We start from the raw sequence: 26,261 nt of genomic DNA on the forward strand, positions 1-26,261 counted from the left end.
GGGTATTTAATAAAAAAGAGCAAGTGATCACATCATACCTTGAGCATAGAAGTGATTTCCAAGCTTACACTTTGACAGATGGAACTTTGTAGTTTTTATCTCAGACACTGGGCCTGGTGCTTTAGCACCTTGTTTGTGGATAATGCTGTTGCCCTTTTAAATTAAGGGATAGAAGCACATAATAAACAATCTCTGAGACAGTGAGGTTGTTCTTCAGGAAGAAATCAAGAGTTGTTGTTGGGTTTTTTTTCCTTTACATGAACTTCATGACTAATAAACTTTTCAGACCTTCTTTACATTTTACTCAGAGGTAGAATAGGAAACGTGCCAAAACCCTTGGGGGAAGGAAAACCTTTTGCAGGTCAGCTTTGATCTGGAGACCTAAATACCTACTTAGATCAGTATCAAATTGAAATAATTTGTTCTTTTTAGTGAGCAAAATACGTTGAAAGGTTCTGTCCTGGCAAGTCCTCAAGGCATGTGAGGCTGTGGTTGTATGTAAACAGAAATAATTTAATGCCCACCCTGTGGCTCTGTGCTCGGTCCTCTGAATGTAATAGCTGTCAAGCCTGCTTCTTATGTTGACATATTTCTTTCTACTTAATTTCTCTTTTTTCTTTTATTTCCAGAAAGGCCTTTCTTACAGTGACCTATTTTTCTTAAGCCTTCCTGTCTTAACAACGGTGGCTAAATTCCTTACCACTTGAGATGTTTTGCAGACTAATTCTTGGTTAGAACTCCCTCAGGAAATGAATTACATTTCCTGCTGTAGCCTTTGCCAGAGAGAAAGAAGGAATGTATCTTGAAATTACCTCTAAGCTCTCAGCAGTAGCAATTTGAAAAGCGTTAATTGCTTGTACCCAAAAGGCTGAACCAAAAGCCTTGTAGATTATAGGGAAAGTGCCCTGTGTGCTCTTCATCGTGCTGCGCTTAGTGCGGAATTAGTCAAGAGGGGAGGACCCCACTCTTTCTCTCATTTTATTCTCCAGAGTTTGTTTTCATGAACATCAGTTCCGGAGTCACAGCAGGTATAGACATAGTTTATTCCAGAGTAAGACAACCTTGAATTTACTACTTTGCTACTGAAGACTAAAGAAGTTAATCCACAGAGTGCCCACACTGCAGTTTGTTGAGAAGCATCAGTTAAGTCCTACCTTGAATTTAATTACTGGTCCATAAAAGCTCATAGTGCAGGAGGGTTTGTAACCACTTAAGCATCATGGCTCTGTTGGCACAGGTGGCAGTGTAGGTTCACAGCTAAAAATTGACTTGTTTCTACCATGCTATAACTTACTTTCTACTAGCAGAAAGAAAGGTACCTTCATGTCTTACCTCTCAGCAGTTACAGGAGATTATCTTAGAATCATAGAATGATTTATGTTGGAATGGACCTTAAAGCCCATCCAGTTCCAACCTGCTCAGGCTGCCCAGGGCCCCATCCAGCCTGGCCTTGGGCACCTCCAGGAATGGGGCACGCACAGCATTCTGGGCAGCGCTGCTGAAGCCTAACTGCCCATCTTATGTAATACTTGTTTTAGATGCACATGCACAATCATTATCTTGATGAGAATTTTTTGTTTATGTATGCAAAACACACACCTTTGAAATGTCTGCCTGGGGTACGGTAATCAGGTTTTCCTTTGGGCTTTTGCCAGCTTCAGACGTTTACCTAGACTGTGTCCAGATTGACAGTGTCAAGGAACTGCAGATACTGCAGTGAGCAGTTCTCAGAGCTGTGCCATTTTATGAGTCATAGTGCTCATAGATGATACTATATAGTGTTGTGGAAATTGATTCCTAGACCTCTAGTGATGACACATAATCCATTATTTCATTGGCTGCCATCTAAACTTTGTTTTGTTTGGATTATCTATTTTAGATATTCCTCTTCACATATACTTTGAAACATTGTTAAGGAAGGATGACATCAAGGGAGAACCTGCTGATGCCTCGTATCCTGGAGTGGAATTTAAAATAGCTCCAGAAAATGGTATGTAAGGCAAAATACTGCAATGTTTGCAAGACTGATTTTCATGAGTTTGTTCCAAAAGTGTTCAGTTTGTAAATGTAACAAAAGCAGTTACCAGGGAAGGTAACTGGCCAGGGATTTAGGTGGAAGAGGAATCTCTAGAACACAGGTACTGCAGTTATGCTGAAGCGATCCCATCAGGAGGGCACCAGTACAAGTGCAGGGAGTTTGGACTGTGAGTTCTCTGCAAACACAGGTGCCCCACTGCAGTGTTTGTAATATTTGCATCCTCACCTGAAGTTTGCCTTTCTGCTGTAAGTAGTTCACCGGGTGAGACTGCCTGGAATTGCTGCCATGGAGAAGTTCACTTGATATTTGCTTTTTCTGTTGTAGACTATAATCATCGTAATGTTGCTCTTAAACGATGGAACAATAGCTGTTTATCTAATTCCAAATCTCAATCAGTGTCAGGAACATCTGAGCAGCTGTCGGAAGGAAGAAAGAAGAGACATCTAAGTGAGACAGCAGTGGGTAAGAGAAAACCTGTGTTGTTTAAGGCAGTTCTGTTTGTTAAAGCGTGTGTACTGTCTAAAGGAGTTTGTCACTTTTCAGGAGTGAAGGAATGGACTTAAAATGCCTGGAGAAGTACTGTGCTATTGTAAAGTGCCATAATCCTTCTCTTTTTTTTCATCTTCGGTGTGTATTGCAGAAGGAGACGAGCTTCTGTATTGCTTTCTTTTTTGGATACTCTCTAAGGAAGCTGCTGAGCAGTCCCAGTGTGCTTTTGTAATGCTGGGTGTCATTATTTTCATGATGAATTTTTTATAGTAGCCTACTGAAGCAGATTAATCACAAAGTTATCCGTCAAATCATGTGCCCAGCCAAACATTTACTATTCCTGGCATCTTTGGTCAGCAGTGCTTCATTTCTTGTGTACTGTCACTTGTGGTTCTGGCTTCCTTCCTGGCTCTTAGGAGGACTTGTGGGTAACCACTGCTTATAATTAGTGTTTTCACTCTTGTTACCTTTTATATTTTAAGCTACCGAATCTCTGCTTCATCAACACGTAAATTAATAGAAGCTGCTTTGAAATTTCTATAGAGCCACACAGAGCAATGTGATCATATAGACAGGAAATTCAGCACAACTGTGTAGATGTAAATAGCATCTTACTTCTCCAGGCTAATGGGATGTAAAATCTAACAAGTTCTATTACAGATTCATTTATGTGAACTTTGGGAAAACGTTTGGCAAAATTCCTCCAAAAAGATAGAAGGAAAAATTATAAGTAAGAAGGCAAACTATATTAGTGTAAACTGACCCCTAGGAAAGAAAATCAGTTAACATGATGGGAAAATCCACTTCTACGTGGATCCAGGTAAAGCTGTAATCCACGCAAAGGAACACAGGTGGGGGTGTGGAAATTGCCACAGAGATAATTTAACCAAAAATTATCATCTCTTAAGAAGAAGAAAGCCAAGCTGCTTATCAACCTACCCCTCAAAGGCAGGTGCTGACCCAGCACTCCTTGTGATCACGCTGCTTCCCAAGGGGGCTGTTGTGCACACTGAGAGCAACTACTGGAGATACTGGGAGCACCAGAGAAAGAACCTCTCGATATAAACCTTTTGCACAATTAGTCCTCTGCTATAGTATTTGGCTACTTGAGGTAACAGAAGAAAAAAACCTATCTTTTATCATAAGGATCATAGTTTCCCAATTCTAGAGAACTGCTTTGTGGTATAGTGAGTAGCAGCAGCAGTTCTAGCTTATTAGTGCTATGGGTGTAGTACTACATATTTATTCCTAATTTGGGCTCTGTCTAGGAGAAATTATCCATGGGGAAGGTCAGCCTGATGAACAAGGCCAAAAATAAAAGCTGTGTACCGGGGAGCTGCAGTGCTGCCAGGCAGATGCAAGTTCATGACCTGGCCTGTGTTGTTTGGGTGTAGGATCTGATTTAGCTATTATTCTTACCTCCCAAGTTGGAATTGTCTGCTTCTTTTTATTAGTTGTCAGTTCATTCTCTTTTTGTTTCCACGTGGGCATCAAGCTCGAAGGAAAGCAGAACACTGGTGGTTAACTTCTGAATCCCCCTAAATGCTGCTTCCACTGAGATGAAATAAGAGTAAAGGGGAATTAGGATTTGTCTGGAGCAGTGGGCCAGTGTTAGAAGAAACCACGCATGGAGATGGAGGAACTACTTTTGTTTGTTAGCCTCAATGCCAGTTTAGTTTCATTGTTTGCCCATTTATCCAGGAGGGATCTGTCAGTTAGGGACTGGCTCATCTGAGAGATGAAGCGCTCTGAGGGGATGCTGGGAACATTCTTCTGGGTCTGATTGGATTTGCTGTGTGTAGTCTGGGATGGTTTCTGTAATAAGAAGCAGGATTTGCCCATATGAAGTTGGTTCCAGCAGAAGAAATCCTCTGTAGCAGGAAAGGGATGAGTTTTGTGGAACAGCAATGACAGGATGAGTAACAAGTGTTTATTTAGACAGCTTTTTTTAGTATTCATTAAATCTCAAGTGGATAGCTGCGGGCTTCTAGAAATGACTCCACTATTACTGTATGGAAAAATATCCTTGGTCTAATAGACAACAGTGGGTACGCAATTTTTTAATTACTGTTCTCTTGTGACAGGCGACCGTAGCACCAGGTTTGAGACGTTCTCCTTTCAACATGCAGAACCAGAAGCACCTGGCAGTTTTGCAGCCGTGACCAATATCAATGCCATGTCTAGGCCCACTCACAGCAATTCATCACAGGTAAAAGAAAAATGCACCGTCTTGGCTGAAATGCTAACGGAGTTGCAAATAATCATCAAAATTATATGCCCTTCATATCTAATTTTGTGTTACGTTACAGTAAAGAACCTTTCTTACATTAAGTAAATTATTCCAGATGGAGTATGTGTGCTTGGAAAGCAGATAATTGCTTGTTGAAGAGTTTTACAGATGACAGAACTGAAGTGGCCATTTCAGTTACTGGCACTGGGCCTGCCATTTTACTTTTTCTTCAAATTTCAGTGAAATTTTAATTTAATTTAAAAAATAGTCACTTGACCTCCAGAGTCTCTTGAAGTGAGTTTCTTCTTGTGCACTTCTGTTATTTCTCAGTTAACTTAGTTGTGTTGTAAGCTGATGAATCTTGAATTGATTCTATTATACAGCATAACTCCAGGAGGCGGCTGAGAAGTGAGAGCTCGTATGATATAGACAACATTGTTATTCCAATGTCACTGGTGGCACCATCAAAGTTGGAGAAACTACAGTACAAAGAAATCCTGACGCCAAGGTTTGTTCATGACCTCAGTTGCAGAGAAGGTGGCAAAATGAATGTGAGGGTTTTGATAATTCATAGTTAGATAATGTTACAATACTAATGATCTTAGAATCATAAATTGACCTGAGTTGGAAATGACCGCAGTGATCATCCAGTTTCAACCCCCCTGCTGCGTGCAGGGTCTCCAGCCACCAGACCAGGCTGCCCAGAGCATACCCATGACCTTCTCATATGCTTGGCGGCTGTTTTCTTACCGTGCATTTCAATTTGTGTATAGGAGTGGGTGCAAAGATGGGTGGTAGGCAGACCGGTCAGCTGACGGCACAAGGTAAAAAAAGCAGTAGGCACAGACTGATGGCAGATGCAGAGACTAGCTAAAAATGGAAGGGATTTTCTATCATCTTACTTGTAGTGATACTTGTAGGCTTAAGTATGCTATTGGGTTGACCCTCTCAGCAGTTACATGGAGATTGCTGTCTTTTGTGTGCATTTGGTTCATTGAGACCCTGGACAACAGGGCAACAAAGCTGTGACTTTCTGGAGCACAAGTCTTGTGGGGAGTGGCTGAGGGAGCTGGGGTGGTTCAGTGCAGAGAAGAGGCTCAGGGGAGACCTCATTGCTCTCGACGACTGCCTGAAAGGAGGTTGTGGTGAGATGGGGGTCGGCCTCTGCTCCTGCATAAATACGATGAGTGGGAATGGCTTTAAATTGCACCAGGGGAAGCTCAGGTTGGATATTAGAAAAAATATTCTCTGAACGAGTGATGAGGCACTAAAACAGGCTGTGCAGGGAGGTGGTGGGGTCATCATCCCTGGAGGTGTTTTATGAATGCGTAGATGTTGTACTACGGGATGTGGTTTAGTGGGGCAGTACAGTGCCAGGTGAACAGTTGGACTCAATAATCTTAGATGTCTTTTTCTAATCTTGGTGGCTTTGTGATTCTTTACAGCTGCAACAATGACTCAGCTTTTAGGTAAAATGACCTATTTTGTTTCATTTCTAGCTGGAGAGTCATTGAATTAGAGCCTTTGGAAAGATCTCATGCAGATGAAAAAGAGGTAAGCTGTGTTTTAATTAAACCAGCTGCGTGGCTAAACTACTAGACGTATAATTGGGATACTCAGTATGCATCTTCTAATAAAGACACCAACTCTGTACAAATCCTGCTAAGTTTCACATTTCAAAAAATCAAGTATTGGGTGTCAGAACGTGGCAACGTGTCCTACCCCAACCTGCCTGACCCTGTAGTGGATAACAGACATGCAAGTGCCTCCATTAATAATTGCTTTTTCATCTACCTCATATGTCCCTTGCTGTTGGCACAGTCAGAGCTCGCAGAGGGTTCCCTTGAGCAGGATGTTGGGTCTGCTACTGTGACTGTCTCTGGAGCTATCTGTGCTATAATGTCTCTTGTCCTTCATGGCCAGTTCCCATGGCTTCTTACCCTTCAAGAGGTAGTTTGATATTTTGCCCGCAGGCCCAGAAGGTTCATCAAGTTTCCCTGTCAGTGTTCTTTCAACCCTCCTGCTGGATGCAAACTTCTCTGCTTCCTCAGGAACAGCATAACCTTTGGCATTTCCCACTTGTCTTTTTGCCATGTCAGCACACCATGTGCTACTACTGTTGCTTTCTCCAGATGTAAAAATCCCCCTTTTTCCTTCAGGGAATGCATGTGGACTTAAGAGGCTGAGGGTTTCCTTTCTCCCCCAGTGATAAGCTTGAGCCTAACCCCAGTGTGAGCATAACAGCCGCTCTGCTCTCCAGGCAGCTTTTCTGTTCTTCCTGTCCTATTGTGGCTCCTCTTTTAGTGTCAAAAAACAGACCTGCCAGTTTTACTGTCCTTTGGAAATTTGTAGTCTCTCTCTGGTCTCTGCTATAGGCTGTTAACAACTGTTGTAGCTGTAGGGTTAGCATTTATACCTTCATCCATGATATCCATTCTGGAGCTCATTTTTCGGAACGTCTACAGCCAGGGCTTAGGGACCTTATTAGTAGGAAAGCTTTGCATTGATGTAGCAGTACAGAAGATAATGCTAAACATAATGCTGAATGGACTTCAGGGTGTCTCTCTGTGAAGTGTGTGTGCTTATTGTTAAATAGCCCTCCCAGTACATTTGTGTTTGGCATTCCTAGTTCAGCCTGTGTGATTCATCCCTTGGCCAGGAAATAACTTGAGTACAATAAAGCAGCTTTGCCTCCTGCTGTGGTCCACTGCTTTAATATCAGCTGCTGGGTAGAATGGGAGAGATGTCAGATGAGGAAAATGATAAGAGAGCTTACTCTTCTAAGCTGTCCTTTGCCAATTTTCCCCCTTACTTTTAGGATTGTATTAATTGGTTTGGACGTTTTTCTGAGCACTGAGAAAGGGTGTCTCTGTCTGATCATAAATCTTCCATTGCCTTGCTTAGTTTTCAGGCTGACTTAGTGAGTAAGCTTGAGAAAAGGCATGAGAGAACAGGAGCATTACCTTTTTTCTTCGCTCACATTCTGACTCTGTTGAAGTTCTTCCTTGTACTGACATCAAGGAGAGCCTCGGCAGATCATCATGGAAGAAGAGAGAGGGCAAAAATGTACCATCTCTTTCTGTAGAAATGTTAGCTTTTTCTTTGCTTTCTACCACTTGTCTTCTGTCTGGCTAAATTTACAACTCCTTGTGCCAACCAGCAGTTAGGATCTCTCCCACTTGGTGCAATAGGCTTGTACCCAAAGTTTCCACAAGTTAAAAACAAACACGGAGTCCCACATTTGTCAGGTTCTACAAGAGCTGAACTTGCAAGGATAGAAACTTAGCCATTCCCTGTTCACAGCACATCCCTTTGAGTACAGAAGGCTTACCTATTTTGGGTACCTAGTTCTTTGTTCTGGCATTTTTGCCTTATAAGGACAAACACAGAAGGTGGACAGTCTAAAAGTTAATCTGCTGTGTCTGCTCCACTGTCCACTCTAAAAATATGTAGGTTTTAGACATGCAGAGTTTGTGTTTCCTGGTCTGTGTGTGTGAAGTTGCAGCCTGTTGTTGCTCTGATGCAGGGGAGGGTGTGGCATAGGCTTTCCTGTTTTGTTTTGCCTAGGTTAAAGTTTCTGGCCAGGTGAGGGTATAGAATAGTGTTAAAGTTTATTTGGTGATTGTTCCAGTAAGGACAAGTACTTCAGAATATTGATTTGTGTCATTAGTTTAGCAGAAGTGTTGTTATGGCATACGGCTGAGAGTTTCCCATGAAGCAGGAGACCAAAGTACTGACTTTGTTGTGAGAACTTGTCAGAAATATTCCTGGTCATTTTATTCTTGCTGCTGTTCCTGCTCATTCAATGTGAATGCCCAGTGCTTTGTAGCTTAGCTCGATGAGATGGGGAGAATTCACATCCTAATGGAAGCCACGTCTTGTTCTTTGCATGAGCTCCTTAGTGGTGCTTCCCAAAGAGACCTTCCAGCCTTTGCTCTCAACATCACCGCCAGAACCTTCTGACAAGTACTGACGGTTCTTTGGCCTTTTTCAACCTATTCTTAATGGGGAAAAAAATCAAATTGCTCCAGCTATATAGTAAGTATTAATAAACCTAAAGTTGGTGAAGGAAACAGATCAAGTCTTAGGCAGGGGCCCAGGCTGTACTGAATCAAGTAGAGACCCTTTATGCTGAAGTAATGATGTGATTTTGTCTGTGGAACAAATAGTAATTTTAAAATCTACTGTATTAGTGGTCAGTCTTGGATGGAATAGAGCAAAACTGAAATGAGAAAGTTATTAAATCTCTGCTATCAGCCACGGAAGAGGTAAAGTAAGGCTTATTTCAGTACTGCAGAGCTCTTGGCCAGCAGAGGAACGTGGGCTTTGATTTTGAAAGGAAGCTCATTAAAAATGAAGTTTCTTCCCAGCATGAAAAGTTCTGGCAATTTGCTAAGAAAAGTATTTTCAAAGTCTACGTTTTTCTTTCAGAATTATCTTTTGTTTGCACTTCAAAGGAAATGGAGCACGCAGAAAAATCCTAAGTGTTCCCTGAGGGAATAACACTCGGGTAGTCCATAAAATTCTCACTTTTGCACTGTACAGCACTGACCTTGGAAAAGCAAAATCTCAGCTGAGGTGCAGGCCCGGACCGGTGCCGTCCAAGGGACAGAACTGGTGAATTCCAGAGAGAGGAGGAAACACATTAGGTTGACTTCCATGAGGGGAAATCAGCAACTAACAAAGCGGTTTGTGTTCAACAGAAATACATAAAAGCAATGAGGAGTCTTCAAAAAGAAATCATGAGCTGGGCAAACAAAGCAGGCTTGTTTGTCTGAAGGTTCCTGTTGAGTGCTGAGCTGAGGAGGAAGCAGGCAGCTACAGTCTTAGCAAATGGCTTCCCTGGCCGATTCAGACTGCACTGAATTGCAGCTCTGGGGCCTTTTTCACCATCCCAGCTGAATTTTGTTGCGGGGCTGTAGTTCACGACCAGCAGCTTCGGTTGGAGCTGTGGTCCCTGGGAAGCTGCAGAATGCCACTACAGGACATATGTGAAGCAGCATAAATGCACTGTAGTATTTTGCATTTGCAGCCATAATGGTAATGCAGTACTTAGTGCTGCAAGTCCTCGTGCAGGGAATGGCTCCTGCAGAAGGCCTGGGGGCATCAGTTGCCTGCTGCAGTATTAAACCAGCTGACAGCCTGTCTGTCTGTCTGTCTCTGGCAGAGCAGTAGGGACTCTGCCTTTTGGTTCTGCGTTTTATCAGATGCGATCAGAAGATGAATCATGTTGCTTGTGTAACAGCCATGAGAACTTTGTTTTTATAGGAAATCAAATTTATTTTCCATGACCCTCAGTTCTTGGTATAATTCTTGTCCAGGGATGATCTGGCAATGCAGTTTAAGAACAGGAATTGTTGTTTCCTAGAATTTCACTGCTTTTGAGTGGGGAGCAGCTGGCATAAAAACCCAGGGCTGCAGCACTAATACACTCTTGCCAGCCTTAGCTCTGAGGTGGCCTTTGAGGCAGCTGAATGGTTTGGAGCACTCCGAAACAATTCTGAGCAGTGCTGGAGCGGCCCAGCCAAGAGCTCGCCCTGATCTGGGGAGGGAGAGGGACAGGCTGCACCAGTTACTCCTTGCCCAGCTACCTCTAAGCAGCAGAAATGAAGATGGCTCTTTCAAAGCAAAGGTCAGAGAGGAGGTTTTTTTGCAACTGAGGAGTTTGTATCGAAAAAGCAAAGCTGGCTCTTTCGCCTGTGAGCAGTTAGTTCAAATACAGTTGTTAGATCTGTGTGAAGTGGTACCTGGATGGTGCAGTTCACTCCTAAGAAGTGCTCTCTTCAAAGCAGAAGCAATTTTCTGCTTGGTTTCCTAGCAGGAATGCGGCACCTCAGGTTTGCTGTGTGCCTCTCTGTGTGGAGCTGCCCCCAGCCTCCCCGAGCTCAGAACTACTGCTCTGTGCTTACAGAGCACCTGGTAAATCCTTTGGCCTCCCAGCCCCCTCCTGCAGCAGGCTCTGGAAAGTTCTGGAATTTTTGCTCATCTTCATTAGAGGTACCTGTCCTTTGAACATTCTGCTTCCCACCACAGGAAAACATGCATTAGGTGGAAGGGGGGATAACTTCCATCTCAATTCTGATTGACCACAGGCACATGAGGAGATAAACTGTGATGGCATCCCATTATTTTGACGTGCCTTCATACTGCAAGCATGCATCATCCTCTCTTGTGGTGTGTTCAGCAAACAGACCTCCGTAGAATTACATATAATACTGTCTGTCTTTGCTTCTAGAGAAGTTCCTAATTACAGTAGCAGCTGCATCTTCCTCCTTTCTCATTACAGGCAGAAGATCTGTCAGATGAAGCGTTTTCCTCACGTCATACAAAATACGAAGAAAGAGAGCGAGCGAGGTGGTCGCTGTGGGAGCAGAGCCGCTGGCCCAGAAGGAATAGCAGGTATGTGCACTGACTGGGGCAGGGCTGTTCCTGCTCAACTAACCACGATGGCTGTTGGCTCAGCTGCCATGGGGAACTGTGACAGAGAAAACAAGGGCACTCCTTGTGAATTAGCTTGTCAGAGACACCACCAGGTCTGCTCCGAAAGTTGGTGTTAGTGATTAGAAAATAAGGTTTGTGCCATTCCCAGCTGTGACTTCAGCCACACGATGCAGCAGGAGCCCTTCTTCACTGACCTGACTGGCTGTGCCAAGGACTTTATGCTTAAGCACTAATGTGCTGGTAATTAAAAAGTTAATTATCACAGGCCTGCTGTCTGGTGCAAAACTCTCCCTCAAACTCTCGAGAACAACATTGTGTGTAAAAGTTAACATCCGGTAGCTCTATCTGCAATTCAGCACTAGGAAAATGATTCCCATAAATGGCTTCACAATCTGCCAGGCCAAAAACCATCTTATAAATGTTGGGATAAGTGTTTTTGCCATTCATCATAAGCCTGTTCTCAGCTGAAAGTGACCTGCGATCACATGGATAAAAATGCCCAGTTAGCTTAGTCTGTGTGCTAAGATTGAGAGAGTAACACCTATCCTGTGCACCAGGGGAACCCATAACCCGCTGTCCTGAGTTACACTGGCACAGGGGGAAGGCAGCATGGTTTGGATCAGGTGCCTGTGAGCAATGCTGTGCTCCCAGGCAGGACCAGCCCCGAGCTGCTGTGCAGCCACAGTGTGGCTGTTCCAGCCATACTTATCCATCTCCTCCTCCACACAGTGCTCTGCAACAGCAAGGCTGTCGAGAACCACGCATCTTCATTTCTTTGGTTTAAATAAGTAGATTTTAGTTAGCACATACGTACTGTTTTCAGGTGTTAAGACTCCTGCCCCTTTTTCCCATGCTAGATCTTACAGCAAAAATGCTGACGGTCGACACGGCCAAGACGCAGTGCAGAAGGACCACCCGGGCAGCTCCTGTGCCTCGCTGCACTGTGCTGCTGAACCTGTTCCTGACCTGACTTCTGAAGCCCACAGCTCTGTTTGTTCAGGGATTGCACAACTCTGCAGGGAGAGCCAGGAAGCAAAGGTGGGTGCTTCTGGTGGCTTCCACTCTGTCTGGGACTAGAGTGACCACCAGTTTAGTCTAAAACTTACATCTTGAGCGTACCTGTGTCCTTCCTTGCTCCAAACCTGTGGCTGTCATGCTAGTTTGTGTGGCCCAAATACAGTGCTCCTGTTTAGATAGGTTTCATTCATCAAACATACCTAACATTCACCAGCAGGTTAAGTTTTCATGGCGCATTGTTCTAGAGGTGAGTGTGGCAGGCCTGGGCTGGGAGCTGCTCAGCCTCTCAGGGCTGCTGGCCAGCACTCCAGATAAGCCTGCGCATGTCATGGCCGGGTACCTGATTTCTGGCAGCAGGGAAAAGAGCCTTCCCCTTCCCGTGCTGTGCCTGTACTGTCACAGCTCTGTTCCTAGTTCAAAACCACACGAAACCAGCTTACACGGACAGCTGGTGCCTCGTAGTGCCATATTGTGTACCTGAAGAGCCCTGCAAACTATTGTACAGAATGACGCTCATTAGTAACTTGATAGCAGATCATTCTGCACGCAGCTCATCAGTTCAGGCTCAACCGAAATCCCTTTTTTTCCTCCTCTTCTCAGTCTGGGCTGTGGGAACTTCGAGTTTTTCCACTAAAAGATGAAGAGGTGGAAGCTTTACTGTGCCAAGATCAAGTAACAAATCAGACTGAAATGTCAAGCGCAGCTTTCCCCAGCGACTCTCCCTGTGCTCCGTGTACACCCCTTGCTTTGCCAGACAACGGCCCCCCACCTCGAAAACCATCGACAGAAGAGTCAGAAGACAGCGAAAATGTTTGCCTGGGAATCAACAGTACAAGAAAGCAAAGGTGACAGGGAGTAATGTGGCTCATTAAGAAAGCCAATTAAGGTGGAGAAAAGTGTAAGGTAAAATCTCTCTTGTTCACACAGCATATGACAGCACAATTCAAAACCTGTACGTTAGCTGCATATAATATGTTTTCTTTCTTGCTTTGTAACAGGCAGGATAAATCCCAAAGACAACACTTCCTTCTTCCTGAACCCCAAGAGAAAGTAATTATTTCAAGCTGGAAGTCTAATATTCCCAGTGTTGGGAATGGGCACACATAAATTGCTGGCAGCATTCACTGCTTTCTGTTGTCATATCGCCACATTTGTTAGTGATCATCCTTTCTTGTCTTGTTTGTTTTCAAATGCGTTTCTGGTTCCGGTCGATTCTGGTGTGGCAGGATACGCTGTCTACCTTAAACCAACAACTTCAACTGAACACAGAAAAACTACTGGACAGTGTAGTGGGGAGGAACAATAACTACTTGTTGTTTTCCTGCTTGGCATGAACATGTGGCAGAAAATCCACCTCTCTTTAAAATGTCTGTGTGTAACCTGAGTGTAAGAGAAGGGCAGGTGAGCAGTTTGAAAGCAGGAGCTGCGGAAGCTTTGCCTTTAGCTTAAAACCTGTGCTCAGCTTTCAGTAGTGCCAGGACATGTTTTGTATAGGTGTCCTCAAGCTGTACAATAGACATAAACCACTGCATTTCAACAGGCCACATATCTGCTACTCAGAAAGTAGGGAACCTGTTTGTTGTATGGGTAAAGAATTGAAAGAGAAGAGGAGCCCTCTGAATATCACATTCTTGGTCATCTCTTCTTTAGTCCTTCAGCAGCAAAGGAGGCTCATCTTATTTTGCTTTAATATGTTAAAGACAAAAAAAGTCTTGTAATTTCTGTACAGTGCCTTGCAAGAGTCTCTAAGTATGCCAACATTTGGTGACTAGCTGGAAAGGAAGAGGTGGCTGATGCTTAAAAGACCAGGAAGGGAAAAAGCCCCAAAGCTCTCCACTGTGATGCTGGGTAGAGTTTTAATTTCCCAGCGGGTAAAGAAAAGCGAGTTGTTTCAAACTTGCATCTCAGTAGGGTAGTTTGGAATCTTATCTGCAATCTCAAGAGGTATTAACAAAGCTGAAGCATTGAATGTACGTATCATTTACCAACAGGAAGTTTTTCTGTGTAGGACAGTTGAAGGCAATATTATAGGAGTCTGTTTTTGTGCAAAAGTTTCTTCTGTGTGTCAAACCTGGGACTGGACACATGACCCAGGTACAGCGTCAGTTCTTTTTTTGTTGTCACAACGACAGGAAATATACACTGGACATCTGGAAGCAGTTCAGTCAAGTTTCAACACTACAACCTATTGCTACATTGTAGTTTATTGCACATTCTGATTATTTTTTTAAACTTCTTTTTTTTTTAACACTGGTTTGTCTTAAACTTGAATCTTGCCTCAATGTCTGATACTATAATCTTTGATGCAAGGTTGGTTTTTTTAATTAAAAGTTATTTCTATATATATATATACGTATGTTGTTTGTATGTTGTCTGAAATTGCTGGCCTTTCACAAGTGAAGAAGCAACAGTGAAGCGTCCTGTTGGCACAGAGACCTGCTCAGGGCAAAGTCAGGCTTTGCAAGCACACAAATGGCAGTGGCACGAAGCCGTGCTGCCATAGCAAAGCTGCACTGGTGCCTTGTGACCAAGGTTGCCCCCAGCATCTGTCTGTCTACACAAGCGACCGCTGCATCGCACCCTGTGTGTGCACCTGCTGCTGGGAAGAGCTCTCAGAACATTGTGTGCCAACAGTGTTTGCAGGGCTCTTCCACTGTAAGGCCAGGGCTTCCTGCTGTTTGATTCCTGACTGCTCTGCAATTCAGGGCTGGGACTGAGCCACAGCCAGTAAGGCAGCCTGCTATGACAGCTCCTGATGCGTCCTGAAGATGCAGTCAGGAAAGGGAAACACATTCCCAGCATTGCGTGGCAAGAAGCAAAAGGAGAGGGGTTGTCCAGATCTACTTAAGGAGAGGCAGGTGAAGAGAGTTGAAACGTGAGAAAAGAGACAGATGACCCAAGGTTTGGTCAGACTCACAGGCTGTAAAATAAAGCTGCTCTGCGTGGCTGTACAGTTCCCAGCTGCAGCGTCCCACTGAACCACTGTGCTGCTTTAAGGGTCGGCTTCCACTGTGCAGCTCCAAAGCAGCTGTTTGTTATCTTGCCAGATGCAAGTCAGCATAAGCACGATATCTTTTATCCTCTCTTCATATGCATTTGCTCAGCTATTGTGGGAAACAGTGCCTCACAGTGCAGCAACAAAACAGCTGGGCAAAGACAGGCCGGGGAGGGAGGGTGGCCAAGAGGAAGCAGCAGTTGCTTTTCTCATGTCACTGCAACAACACCTTCAGCCACAGCACTGGAAGCAAAGGCTGACTGTTAAATACAAACTGAAATGTAAGCAGCAGCCCCCTCTCCCGAAACTCCGGTGTTGCAGCCACACAAAGAAAGCAGTTTCCCTGGTGCTTCACTCACCATTTTCAGCAGAGACATTTTCTGCTCCCTGCTGCAGGTACCTCAGCAGAATATAAGCACCAATACAAGCTTCTAAAAGCCATTCCAATTAAACTTTTTTTTTTCTGAGGCTGTGCACAAACCACATGTCCAGCCCCAGCCTTGCTCAGGCTGTGTCCGAGTGTCTTTACCAGAGCTCTGACCAGCTCTATATGCACAATGCATTGCACTCTACCCAGCTGCTTTCTGGCCCTGATGTGTGTACCAGCCACACAGATTATTACCTTGCCTAGCCAAGCTGTGGCTGCTGAGCCTTCTGCTGTGTCCCCCACAGCAGCAGACTGTTTGCTACCCTTCTGTCTGCAGTACAGGACATAAAGCAAGCAGAACACCATGAAAATTTAAAGGAGAGAGAAAGGCTAATGAGAGGCACAGGAGGTGAGTCTGTCTAGAGCGCCCTGCTAAGGCCTTCCTCCAGGTTGGAGCTCCTACTTCACGTGTCTAAATCAGACAGGAATGGGCAGGTACAAGCACTGTTCAGGTTAGTAACCGAGAGGAGAGTTAAGCTATGTAACAGCTGAAGAAACAAACACCTCAATCACCCGCATTCCAACCTACACACAGTGAAATCACTTCTCAATCACTGACCTGGGTAAACGCATTAACAGATATGGGTTAAGATAACACGTCTTAAACTTCTTCTACAGCATCCTGTCCCTTGGATCAATACTAGAAAGGTAAGAAACACTCCCCAGTTCCTGGGACCTGGCGAAGGTGTTTCACCAACTTGCTCAGTCTCTGAACTACTTCCAGAGGTCAAGTACTGCCGTGCAGGAGAAGCAGAACACGCAAGTATTTCTGACAACCACATGCGGGATTCCTCCACCTCAAACCATTCATTTTTGACAGCTCAGTGGAGACTTACCACAGCACAAGTGTGTTTAATGCAGACAACGGAAACGTTTTGTAGGAATGCACAGATCAAAGGACACACACAGACATGGGCAGGCAGGTGGTTCATTAGTTCTTCCACAAGGCAGCGGCCTGTGGCAGTGCCACACTCTTCTAGCAAGCCAAGACCGAACTGCGTTTCGATTCAGTCGGCATTACAAGTTGTGCCATACAATCAGCCTCCACAGAATCAAGAGACAGCTTCAAACCATTGCATTACCAACCCTGAAAGACAGCCAGAGCGTTTTTCAGCGCTGCTTGCTTCATTGCAGCGAAGGAATGATTCCTCTGTTCAGCAGCAACAAGTTTCCACAATTAACGGTCATCCAGCCCTCCCTTCGCACGAGGAACAAGGATTTTCCTGTGCGCCCAGAGCCTTCCGGAGCTGCTCGGGTAGGTCTCACCGATCCAGACACCGCTTCTGAGCAGCTTCTGAACACACATTCCTTAGCAGATTGATCACAGATCTCGGATCTGCGCTCTTCATAATGGCACTGCCAGACACAATCATATTTGCACCCGCCTGGAAGACATTAAACACCCGCTCAGTGACATCGGGACACAGGTAAGGGCAGCGTGCCTCGCTATTGCAACCTGCACTTCCCCATAGGTAACTTGCTCATCCCTGCTGCTGTTAGCTGAGCACACAGAACACCGCCTTTAGCTTAGGAGGGGCTTCAGGAGCCACTGTGAAACCAAGCAGGAGCTCAGACCCACACGATGCCTGCACTGCCATCCCCTCTGCCCACAAAGCATCAGAAGGCGGCTCCTCCTACACCCCGTTTCCCGGGGCAGCGATGCCCCTGAGCGCAGCCCGCAGCCCCTCACCTCAGCACACTTGTGGATGGTGTCGGGCCCGACTCCTCCGTCCACCTCGATGTCCAGCGATGGGAACTGCGTCCTCAGCCACTGCACCTGCGGGCACACGGTGAGGGCGGCTCGGTGTCACTGCCGGCCACGCCAGCCCAGTGCTCCAAGCGGCACCGAGCACACGGCAGCTGCCCACTCACCTTCGGCATCATGTCTTCCATGAACTTCTGCCCTCCAAAGCCCGGCTCCACCGTCATCACCAGCGCCATGTCGATCTGGTTGGCCCACGGTGCCAGCTGCTCCACCGAGGTGCCGGGTTTGATGGCCAGCCCCACCTGCCGCAAGGAGAACCGTCCAGAAACGCGCGAGGCGCCGTGCGGCCCCACCCGGATCCCGGCCCCGCTCACCTTCATGCCGTTCTCGCGGATGTCCTTAATGAGCGCGCCGGGCCCGTCGGTGGCCTCCAGGTGGAAGGTGTATTGGTTGGCGCCGGCCACGGCCATGGGCTGCACCCACTGCTCGGGCCGGGCCACCATCATGTGCATGTCTGCGGGCGGCACCACGTCAGGAACAGCCCCGTCACGGACACCCCGTCACGGGCAGCCCCGCCGTCCCCCGCTTACCGAAGAAGGGCTCCTGTCCCAGGCGCTTCCTGAGGCTCTCCACCACGGGGTGCCCGAACGTGATGTTGGGCACGAAGTGCCTTGGGGCCGAACACACACAGCACGTTACCGCAGCCCTTCCCTTCCCTTCCCCTCCCGTCCCCTCCCCGCCCCGCGTGCGGCCGTTACCCGTCCATTACATCCAGGTGCAGGTAGTCGGCCCCGCAGTCCAACATGCGGCTGCACTCGGCGCCCAGCGCCGCCAGGTCGCTGTTGAGGATGGACGGCCCGATCCTGCAGCCCGACGCCATGGCCTGGCCCGTCCTGCCGAGCCTGCGCCCACAGCGCCGGGAGTCACGGGGCGGCCGGGATCCGCCCCCCGCCAGGCGCCATCTTAACGCGGGGATGGAGCCGGCACAGCCCGGAGCCGCGCGGCGCTGACACGGGCCGCAGTGGAAAGCGGCTCGTGGGGCATGGACACAACGCGGTGCACGACGCACAGCGAACAATAAACACACACACACACACGGGTCCGTCCTTGTGCCGCTGTATTTGGGCCTCGGAACGACACGAGCAGCCGACGGCGGGACCGGCGGTAACGCGGACAGAGCGCGGTTACGGCGTGTAACGCTACGGAGCGGCGGGGCCGGACAAAGGAAGCGAAGCACGGCTGGGCAACGGGGCACAGGGAACGGCGTGAGAAACTGTGCGACTATGGCCAGCGCGGGGAGACCGTGATGGCAACGTGTGTGACTACACTGACATGAAGCACAGCACAGCACAGCGGGGCACCGCGCTCATTAAGGCTGGTTCTCCCTTCTCAGTGTCACTGGATGAAACACCCCGTGCTCTGTGCCGCATTGCACAGCTCCCACCTGCACGCAGCCTGCCCAGGGCTGCCAAAGCAAAGCTGTGTTTGCTCTCTGTTAGCAGCAACACTCAGAGCATCTGGAATTTAGCAATTCCTTGGGCTGGGAGCTGACCCAGAGCCATCCGCTACAGGAGGCTGGTGCTGGCTGCAGCACGCTGAGGTCAGAGCATGGTATGGTAAGCAAAGCAAGCAGGCTGTCATATAGGATGCCCACCCAGCACCAGCTCTGAGGCTGCCACCCCATCATCTCCCTTACAATAAGCTTTAAAGCTGCATTAGTGCACCACCTACAGATGGATGGACAGACGGACAGATCAATAAAGGAACACAATTTGTCCCCCTGAGCTTGGGAGCAGGATGGCTTTTGCTGTGGGCTGTGGGTGTTGGATGTGCACAGGTTCCCTCCTGCCAGCTCCCATAAATGTGAGCATTTGGCAGAGGCAGGACAGCAAAGCCCAGGGCTGCCCAGGTTGGAACACGACTGCAACCTGCTGCTGCCAGGCAGTGCTGCCAGGCATGCACATCACTGCACCGCAACAGCGAGACAAGCATTTGTACAGCACTATCTGAACAGCTCCTGGGGAGACTGCGGGCAGGAGACACGAGTCCTTCCCTGGGAGATGAGAGGACACGGCTCCATCTCTGCAGTACAGCTGCTTTATGACACACATTCAGATCACAAGCCTTAGGGGCCAAACTGGTCATAAGCACACTCTGCAGACTCGCAGCGATCTGAAGCATTTCTCTCTGCACAGTAACGCCACCAACCACAGCTCCCAGCCCTTCTCACAGACACTGGGAAAGGCTGTGTAGGATCCCAAAGCACACGGTGACCTTGGGCCCTGCTTACAATTTCATGGCTTGATTCACAGCTGGATGCAGTTTGCCCCCAAGCAGCTGATGGCTACATTCACATTTCCCAGTAATTCCATGGTGCTGCAGCGCAGCCCTTCACTGAGCTGGGACTTCAGCTGATTCCCCATCAGGGATCACCTCAGTCATATAAATGTAGCACATACACATCTCACACTTGCAGCCGTCAACATTACACACACGTAATGGAACCTCTAAATAGAATCTCAGCATGCCAAAAATAGATTCTTTCATCAAGTTTCTGCACTGCAATATCCATCCTCTCTCTGCAAAGTACATATATATTTGTATGTTTGCATCTATAAGGAACACGAAAATACCATATATAAATATTTACTCTAAATCCCTATAGTTAAGTACGTAAGACAGCATCAGTGGAGCAGCTGCAAGGTACCAGAAGGTCCACGCATTCCAGATGCGGTTTCCCAGGTGGTTTTTTAGTTCTAAGCCGTGCATCACCCAGTACACGAAAGCAGCAAAGCATGGACTATGTCTTATCATCTGCAGACCACTCACGCCCTGTCCATCTCTCTGTGCACATCACATGCATTCCTTTCTGTGGTATGAGCTGCATTTAGTTTAACAGAGCAAATATTTTTGTAGCACGAGGGCAGCATCTTACCGAGCAGAACGACACCAACAGGTACAAGGAAAGTCAACTCAAGTCTGCAGTGCCAAAAACATGAAAAAGGAAACACAAGCGTCTAACTGCTCCACGGTGCTCATCATTGCTCTGCAAGTAAGAAACAATGGTTCCAGGCTTGTAAAAGTCGAGCTTTAGATTAGTACTCTTTGTCAGTGCTTTCACTGTTGGTACCAAGATGTCAAAGCCTGGCATCCAGCCGCTGCATAACCAGCCTTCTTGTCAACACGGCTACAAAAACACACCTCCCAAGAGGTCTCTCTTTCCTTGCTCAGTACCTCAGCCCTTACCCAGAGAGGCTGCCTATCACAGCACACGGCTGCCACATCAGGCCTTTGTGGACCACGCACACTTGCCCACACACCCGTACCCTGAGAATTTTGTACAAATTCTCTGCTCCTACAAGTCTCGCCCTGGATATGAATAGATTCCTCATACCAGTCTATAGCAACGGGCTGTTAGCTCTATTCTGCTTTTGGATAATAAAGTGCTCTTAATTAGTTACTAGTTACCGGGGAAATCAAAGGAGAAGGTACAGCTTTCTCTTCCTCCTCCCACTACCGTACCTCCCCAAGAGTTAAACATGAGATTCATCCAGATCGACATCCGTCTCCCCGAGCTCCACGTGTGTGAAGCTGAAGTGAGTGGCCAGCAAGGGGTTTTCCATCCCATTGTCCTCACTGATGTGAAGCACCGTGTCCCCGTGCTGCAGCAAGCTGGTGGTCTCGAGGCCAGCGTAGTCCTCAGTGTCGGAGAGCTGTGCGGGCGGCGTGCCTTGTGCTGTGGCTGGCCGGGACTCCACATTCTCCTCTTTCTCCTTCTCAGCAGAAAGCACCTCACTCTGCAGGAGAGGAGGGGCAGTGGTTAGGCTCAGAGGAAGAGGGAGGGGGCAGGAAAAAAGAGCAAGGGAACACTTGTGAAATATTTACTTATTCTGAACTACCTTTTTGCCATTAAGGGGCCAGGCAATCGCAGATTTTAAGTCCCTAAAGTTCTACCCTTGCAGTTTTTGCTGGTGAGTCAAATCCGTAGCAATAACCAGAAAAGCTGTTTGCTTTCAGTTTTTAACTCTTTGCCATTTCACTGTTCAGTGTATTTTCAACAAGAGCTTCTTATACTTGTTCATGGCAAAGGCCATACAGCCAAAAGGCGTGAGTTGTCTGGGTGTGTAAAAGATCTCAGTGTCACTATGCAGTCTCAGTGCGTAGAAGCAGTGATCACCACTATCTCTGCACTGTGCTCAGCGATGTCCAACACAGAAGGATGCTGGACAAGCAGCTAAGCAACTCCTTTTGAAACATGGTGCTGTTAACATTACCCCCCTCAGTTTCTGCAGGAATCCTTCCTGAAGGACTCACTGCTCATAGAATGAGGAGCAAAGACCAGTTGACAAAACCTCAAGCAGGTCCACAAGGACTTGTGGGTCTGATGGGAAGATTAAAAGAGAAGATACAGGGATCTGCAAACTAAGAATCATTGCAAAGGTAGAGAAGTGAGGGCTTGATACAATTCAGCCTAAAAACCACAGTCTTGACCCATCAGCAGGTTTTCATCATGCTGCTGTAGTACAGCTGTATCTACCTGCCCTGCAACTTAAGTTGCTGAGGCTGAGATGAAGCAGCAGGCAAACACACACAATAAAACTGTCGGACATGCTACCTGGCCAGTGGTCTGGCTATGGAGATCAGCTACGACGACAGCAGGTGAAGATGTCAGCACAGTTTTACTTGGAGCTTCCTGCTTGCTGCTCTCCTGGGGGCTGCTGCGGCTGCAGCCCTGCAGCTGGGCAGCTAAAGCTGGGGACTTGGCTGGGGATGGTGGTGCGGCCTCAGGCTGGGCTTCAGTGAAAGTCACCGAACGCTTCTGATCCGCTGAGAGGTGCAAAGCCCAGAAAAATGAATATTAAAATACTTGAATTGAGGAAGGAAAACAGAATGAAAGCAGACAGCATCCCTAGTGGTTTTACAAGCAAAAGAACATACATGGTGATGCTTCACCGTAATCACATTTTCCAGCCCTTACCAACTGGAACTCAACACAAACTAGTTAACGAGGGCACCTCTTATTTCCACAAAGCAGCTGAAAACAGCTTACACACCCTTCAAATATACTAACTTTTCCTCTGATGTAGAGCAACAACCAAGTACTGTCTGCTTTAGGGTACAAAGTGCTGGTTCTGTACATGCAGTACTGCCCTACCGCTTGGTTTTGGTTTGGGTTGGATGCTCCGCCGAGTGGTTGAAAGTCGAGCTCCATGGCGGCTACGAGGTTCAGTCTGAGTTTTCTGACGGGACAGCAGCGGTCGTCGAAGCTAGAAATGGGAAGAAAGAGCCACATTTCAGAAATCATTTCAGAACAGACACAGACTGGGAACAACCAAGGCCTGTTCACTCACCTGCCGTAGGCCTCTCTTCCGCCCCAGGGGCTGCTGCAGAAGGAGGTTCTGCTGCCCTGGCTCACTCTGCACGCTTGCCACCCTGTTGGATGTTGACAGCGTTAGGTCAGGCACAGAAGCAACCTGTATAACTAGCAGGAGTCCTGGCAATTGTGACTAAAATAAATAGAGAGATCAACCACTAATGGCACAGTCACTTCAAAGAGCACATACTGTCTTTGAAGGATGGTGGGAACGTGTCTGTTGGGTTGTGGCTTCCAAGGCTTAGGAGAGGGTGGGAGGTGGAGTCATGGCATTCAGGACTTGGCCACACACAGGTAGCATCCAACTATAAATAACTACAAATTTCAGTTTTCAGTCATTGATTGATGCATCCCACTGAGCAACACTCACTTCTCTTCACCTTTTGCCGCATGGGCTTCTTCAACAAAAGGCAAGAATATCAGCTTCCTAGCTCTAAAACCTTCTTGTTTGCTTTTCATTTACTTCATGGACAATGTTGTAAGAGCTATTTTACTTTTTTTTCCTCCCGAATGCACTCCACAGCCTCATCACAATTTTGTCATCTGGTTTTAATTTCAATTCAACAAACAAAAAACAAACACAAAGTGACAAAAGATCTATTCACATAATGGATGCATGAGTTATGTGAACAAGGCCCCACACTCAACACTCGCAGCCTTGAATCTCTGCAGCTAACAGATGAAAAATACAAGTGAACATAAAATTCATATATACATGAAAGCGCACATATTAAGTTTTAATATCTTGGCACAAAACAATCTTTAGCAATAGAACAGACTTGGCTACGTACCATCCCATTCTACCATTCAACTGATCATTACATCTACTTCCTACAGAAGCAGCACCCTCCCCTCATTTTTATCACGTACTGTATTCCTCCCAACAGTTAAAAGTTGGTCATTGAGCAGGCAGCGGTAACAAAACGTAATAGCTGAATGCACTGTGTCTGAAAGACATATGGTTACAATAGCAACTAACATTTAGATGGACTTCCTTTAAATCTGGCAGCTGCTTATTTGGGAGAGGCTGGAATCCACTGAGCCACAAGTCCTATTTAAGCAACCTCCAGCTATAGCTGGTGTGCACTGTAGTAGATTAGGTACTACAATCCATTTCGCTTTTGGCCTGCCTTAACCTAAAGAAAAACAACCTTTTCTCTAGATGTTTTCCTTGGATCTCCCTGGAGGAGCTCAGTACCACCAACAGAGTGAAATTTTACTATCTGGCCTAACATGAGCAGAGGAAGAAGGCAAACCTAAGGTCTGATGTGGTCAGACAAGACATGGAGGATGTCTGCAGAGAGGCTTAAGAAGTTCTGTCTCCTGAACAGCTCCCTCTTCCCTTTGGCAGAAGTTACTGCTCTTCCTAAGTTTGGTAGAACAGAACATGTGAGCTTCCTGGCCGCGTCAGGTCAAAGTCTGGTTAACTGAGCTAAAAGTCCCCTTCCTTGCTCCCTTATCAGTTTAAACCCAAGCCAGACTTTGCACTAAACTGTATGCGTTTCCAGAAGCTTTGTGGTGAGACAGCTGGCAACTTCAGGAGAAAGACACTACTACCTTCAGCCCCTGACGCTGTTTCTCTTTACATTGTCTGACCGCATCATCTCAGTCCTAGCCATGCCTGTGGCAATCTCAGCGCAGCTGTGGTGGTTTGGAAAGAAGGAAAAGATTCTGCAAGCTCAAAGCCAGAACAAACAAAGATAAATTTGAATCCTTTTCTCCCTCAGACAGCTCCTCCAAGTGAGATCACCAGCCTCTGGAACATATTTTCCAGCTTTTACATAGGGAATTGACATGATTTACATACAAAGCATCCTAAACTTCATGCAAAAGCCTGTGTAATTGCCAGTGTGGGGTTTAAATAAGAATTGGCTAGAGAAGGCCTCGAAAGAAAACTGTTCAACTGGACTAGATTCTGAGAACACTGATAAAATGTCTGATGAAGGAGCAGCAGCTCTTAAGTTACACGAGTGAGGAGACATACCTGTCTGTAGCAGGAAGACTACAGTTCTATTCAGTACTGTTTATCGTGATGAGACAAACTCACTTCACATGCATCATGAAACTACTTAGAAAAGGTCATTAGATAAAGAGAACACGTGGACCACATGAGGGTACAGAGGTTATACATGAAGAAAAAAATGATTCCCATGGAGTAATCTGTGCAGTAAGGACACACAATAGAGAGATGAGCAACAGAAAGGCTGGATTTCTTGTCTTCCTGCTGGAGTCTGGGATTTTCAGCCTGGTTAATATCATAAGCGAAATGAGTTTAGTGCTGGTGGATGCTTATTTCCAGCGCTGAATCATTACACTAATTGACATAATTCAGGATGATCTTACGAGCTGAAATTGCAGAGAATTATTGCAGGCAAATGTTAGATCAGAGAGCAGCCCAGTTTTGCAGAGCTGCCTGTGCACAGCACAGTCCTGATGTGGCTCTGCCTTTTAGCCTTTTGTCCTCAAATTCTGAAGAAGGGATGGGAAGGAGGGAGAGTCATAAAGACCAGGGATTTCAGATGAGCGGCTGAAATTTCAGATACAGCCTTTCCCTTTGTGTGGGTCTGTTTTCACATCAAAGAAAGCTCTGCTGATCATATTTCCATGAAAACGAGCGTGGCAGACAGAATGTTGACTCTGCGTCAGCCTTCCCTCCTCTCCTGCCTCTCCTTGTTTACCAGACCTGACCAGGAGTACATTGCTTTTCTGGCAGCCTGTGGGACCCAATCAAAGAACTCTAAATCAAATGGCGTTTCAGCTGGCGGTACCTTTCCCTCCTATGGCAACGTGATCAATAAGAAGGGTTTTTCTACACGCCATGAATCAGATTTATTTGGGAATAACAAAACAGAAAAGTTTCCTGCCCATCACAAAGATGCTCTGTCACTCCCTCAGTAACACTATCCGAGTTTTTATCCTTGCAGAAATGTTCCTTCCATTTCATAGCTATGGCAGAGACAGGTGAGCAAAAAGAACAGACAAACCCAGCTTCGTGGAAGCGTGTCGCCAGCACTGCAAGAAATGCCAGTCACACAGTGCGGGGCTAAAGCAAACTTTGTCACACAGGTAATTATAATAAGTGATGTTCATAAATCACAAAAAACCATGCAGCCAAAAAAAATAAAAATAAAGTTAAAAGGAGAAAACAAAACAAAGGAAGCAAGGAGTTTAACGGTCTGTTAAAAAGGTGTACATGCTTGCCAAGCCACTGCAGTAGGATGTACACACTATGAGCCAAGACATCTGCATGAAGAGGGTTAATGGACAAAGGCCAGTGGAAAATATAGATAAACTCCAGCTCCCGTATTCCCAGACACATCCTAAACCTGATGGTGTTAGATCTGTCATGCTTGCCCTGACCATATGACTTTCCCTGTCAGGTACCAAGAAGCTAGGATAGGTTTAAGTATAAACATTAACAAACAGTGCCTTCGTGCAGTAGATTTCCATCGCAGTGAGTTCTCATACTTATTCCTGAACTGGGGGAACCATGCTTTCCTCTGACGCAGGCCGTGATGCTGGGTGCAGCCTTTCCTCAGCCCTGC

General features: G+C 46.5%; 3 protein-coding genes and 1 long non-coding RNA gene across 56 annotated transcripts in view; 1 reads left to right on the forward strand and 3 right to left on the reverse strand.

Moving 5' to 3' along the window:
• KANSL1L (KAT8 regulatory NSL complex subunit 1 like) overlaps positions 1-14,565 on the forward strand; it is a 56,803-nt gene extending 42,238 nt beyond the window's left edge. For 13 of the 28 annotated variants that reach the window (XM_015867946.3, XM_085553508.1, XM_085553506.1 and 10 more), the window contains 8 exons: positions 1,880-1,990; positions 2,363-2,500; positions 4,612-4,736; positions 5,141-5,265; positions 6,257-6,311; positions 11,044-11,156; positions 12,056-12,236; positions 12,816-14,565. In XM_015867946.3, the coding sequence (XP_015723432.2) occupies positions 1,880-1,990; positions 2,363-2,500; positions 4,612-4,736; positions 5,141-5,265; positions 6,257-6,311; positions 11,044-11,156; positions 12,056-12,236; positions 12,816-13,064 (1,097 nt within the window). In that variant the 3' untranslated portion in view covers positions 13,065-14,565. The remainder of the gene's footprint in view (positions 1-1,879; positions 1,991-2,362; positions 2,501-4,611; positions 4,737-5,140; positions 5,266-6,256; positions 6,312-11,043; positions 11,157-12,055; positions 12,237-12,815) is intronic. The other 15 variants (XR_001556358.3, XR_001556362.3, XR_001556359.3 and 12 more) reach the window with 3 other exon arrangements.
• RPE (ribulose-5-phosphate-3-epimerase) lies at positions 1,025-18,237 on the reverse strand. Of its 2 annotated transcripts, none has more exons than XM_085553525.1 (6): positions 18,101-18,237; positions 17,933-18,012; positions 17,717-17,856; positions 17,510-17,644; positions 17,328-17,414; positions 1,025-2,454 (listed from the first exon to the last, which is right to left on the reverse strand). In XM_085553525.1, the coding sequence occupies exons 1-6, from the start codon at positions 18,220-18,222 to the stop codon at positions 2,437-2,439; spliced, it is 582 nt and encodes a 193-aa protein (XP_085409651.1). In that variant the 5' UTR covers positions 18,223-18,237; the 3' UTR covers positions 1,025-2,436. The 2 variants fall into 2 exon arrangements, with proteins under 2 accessions (XP_085409651.1, XP_015723435.1); XM_015867949.3 differs by lacking the exon at positions 1,025-2,454 and adding an exon at positions 16,470-17,022.
• LOC146760130 (uncharacterized) lies at positions 3,998-7,836 on the reverse strand. The gene is made up of 2 exons (XR_014948387.1): positions 7,721-7,836; positions 3,998-4,081 (listed from the first exon to the last, which is right to left on the reverse strand). It is a non-coding gene; the product is annotated as an uncharacterized LOC146760130 (long non-coding RNA).
• A 205-nt stretch (positions 18,238-18,442) lies between the features above and the next one.
• The window catches only part of UNC80 (unc-80 subunit of NALCN channel complex), a 119,837-nt gene continuing 112,018 nt past the window's right edge, over positions 18,443-26,261 (reverse strand). For all 25 annotated transcript variants that reach the window (XM_085553495.1, XM_085553497.1, XM_085553490.1 and 22 more), the window contains 4 exons: positions 22,694-22,775; positions 22,498-22,609; positions 21,958-22,169; positions 18,443-21,139 (listed from right to left, as the gene is read on the reverse strand). In XM_085553495.1, coding sequence (XP_085409621.1) covers positions 20,876-21,139; positions 21,958-22,169; positions 22,498-22,609; positions 22,694-22,775 — 670 coding nt within the window. In that variant the 3' untranslated portion in view covers positions 18,443-20,875. The remainder of the gene's footprint in view (positions 21,140-21,957; positions 22,170-22,497; positions 22,610-22,693; positions 22,776-26,261) is intronic.

This window comes from Coturnix japonica, chromosome 7 (assembly GCF_054131305.1).
Source record: "Coturnix japonica strain WE chromosome 7, WE-NBRP24, whole genome shotgun sequence".
NCBI lineage: Eukaryota > Metazoa > Chordata > Aves > Galliformes > Phasianidae > Coturnix > Coturnix japonica.

What these genes read in the sequence shown, in the direction of transcription:
- RPE (XM_015867949.3), bottom strand. Translation starts at nt 18,222, where the DNA reads ATGGCGTCGGGCTGCAGGATCGGGCCGTCCATCCTCAACAGCGACCTG. An exon ending in GGGACAGGAGCCCTTCTTCG is followed by an intron (nt 17,857 to 17,932) that starts GTAAGCGGGGGA and finishes TGCCGCCCGCAG; the next exon opens with ACATGCACATGATGGTGGCC. An exon ending in TGGAAGACATGATGCCGAAG is followed by an intron (nt 17,415 to 17,509) that starts GTGAGTGGGCAG and finishes GTGTGCCCGCAG; the next exon opens with GTGCAGTGGCTGAGGACGCA.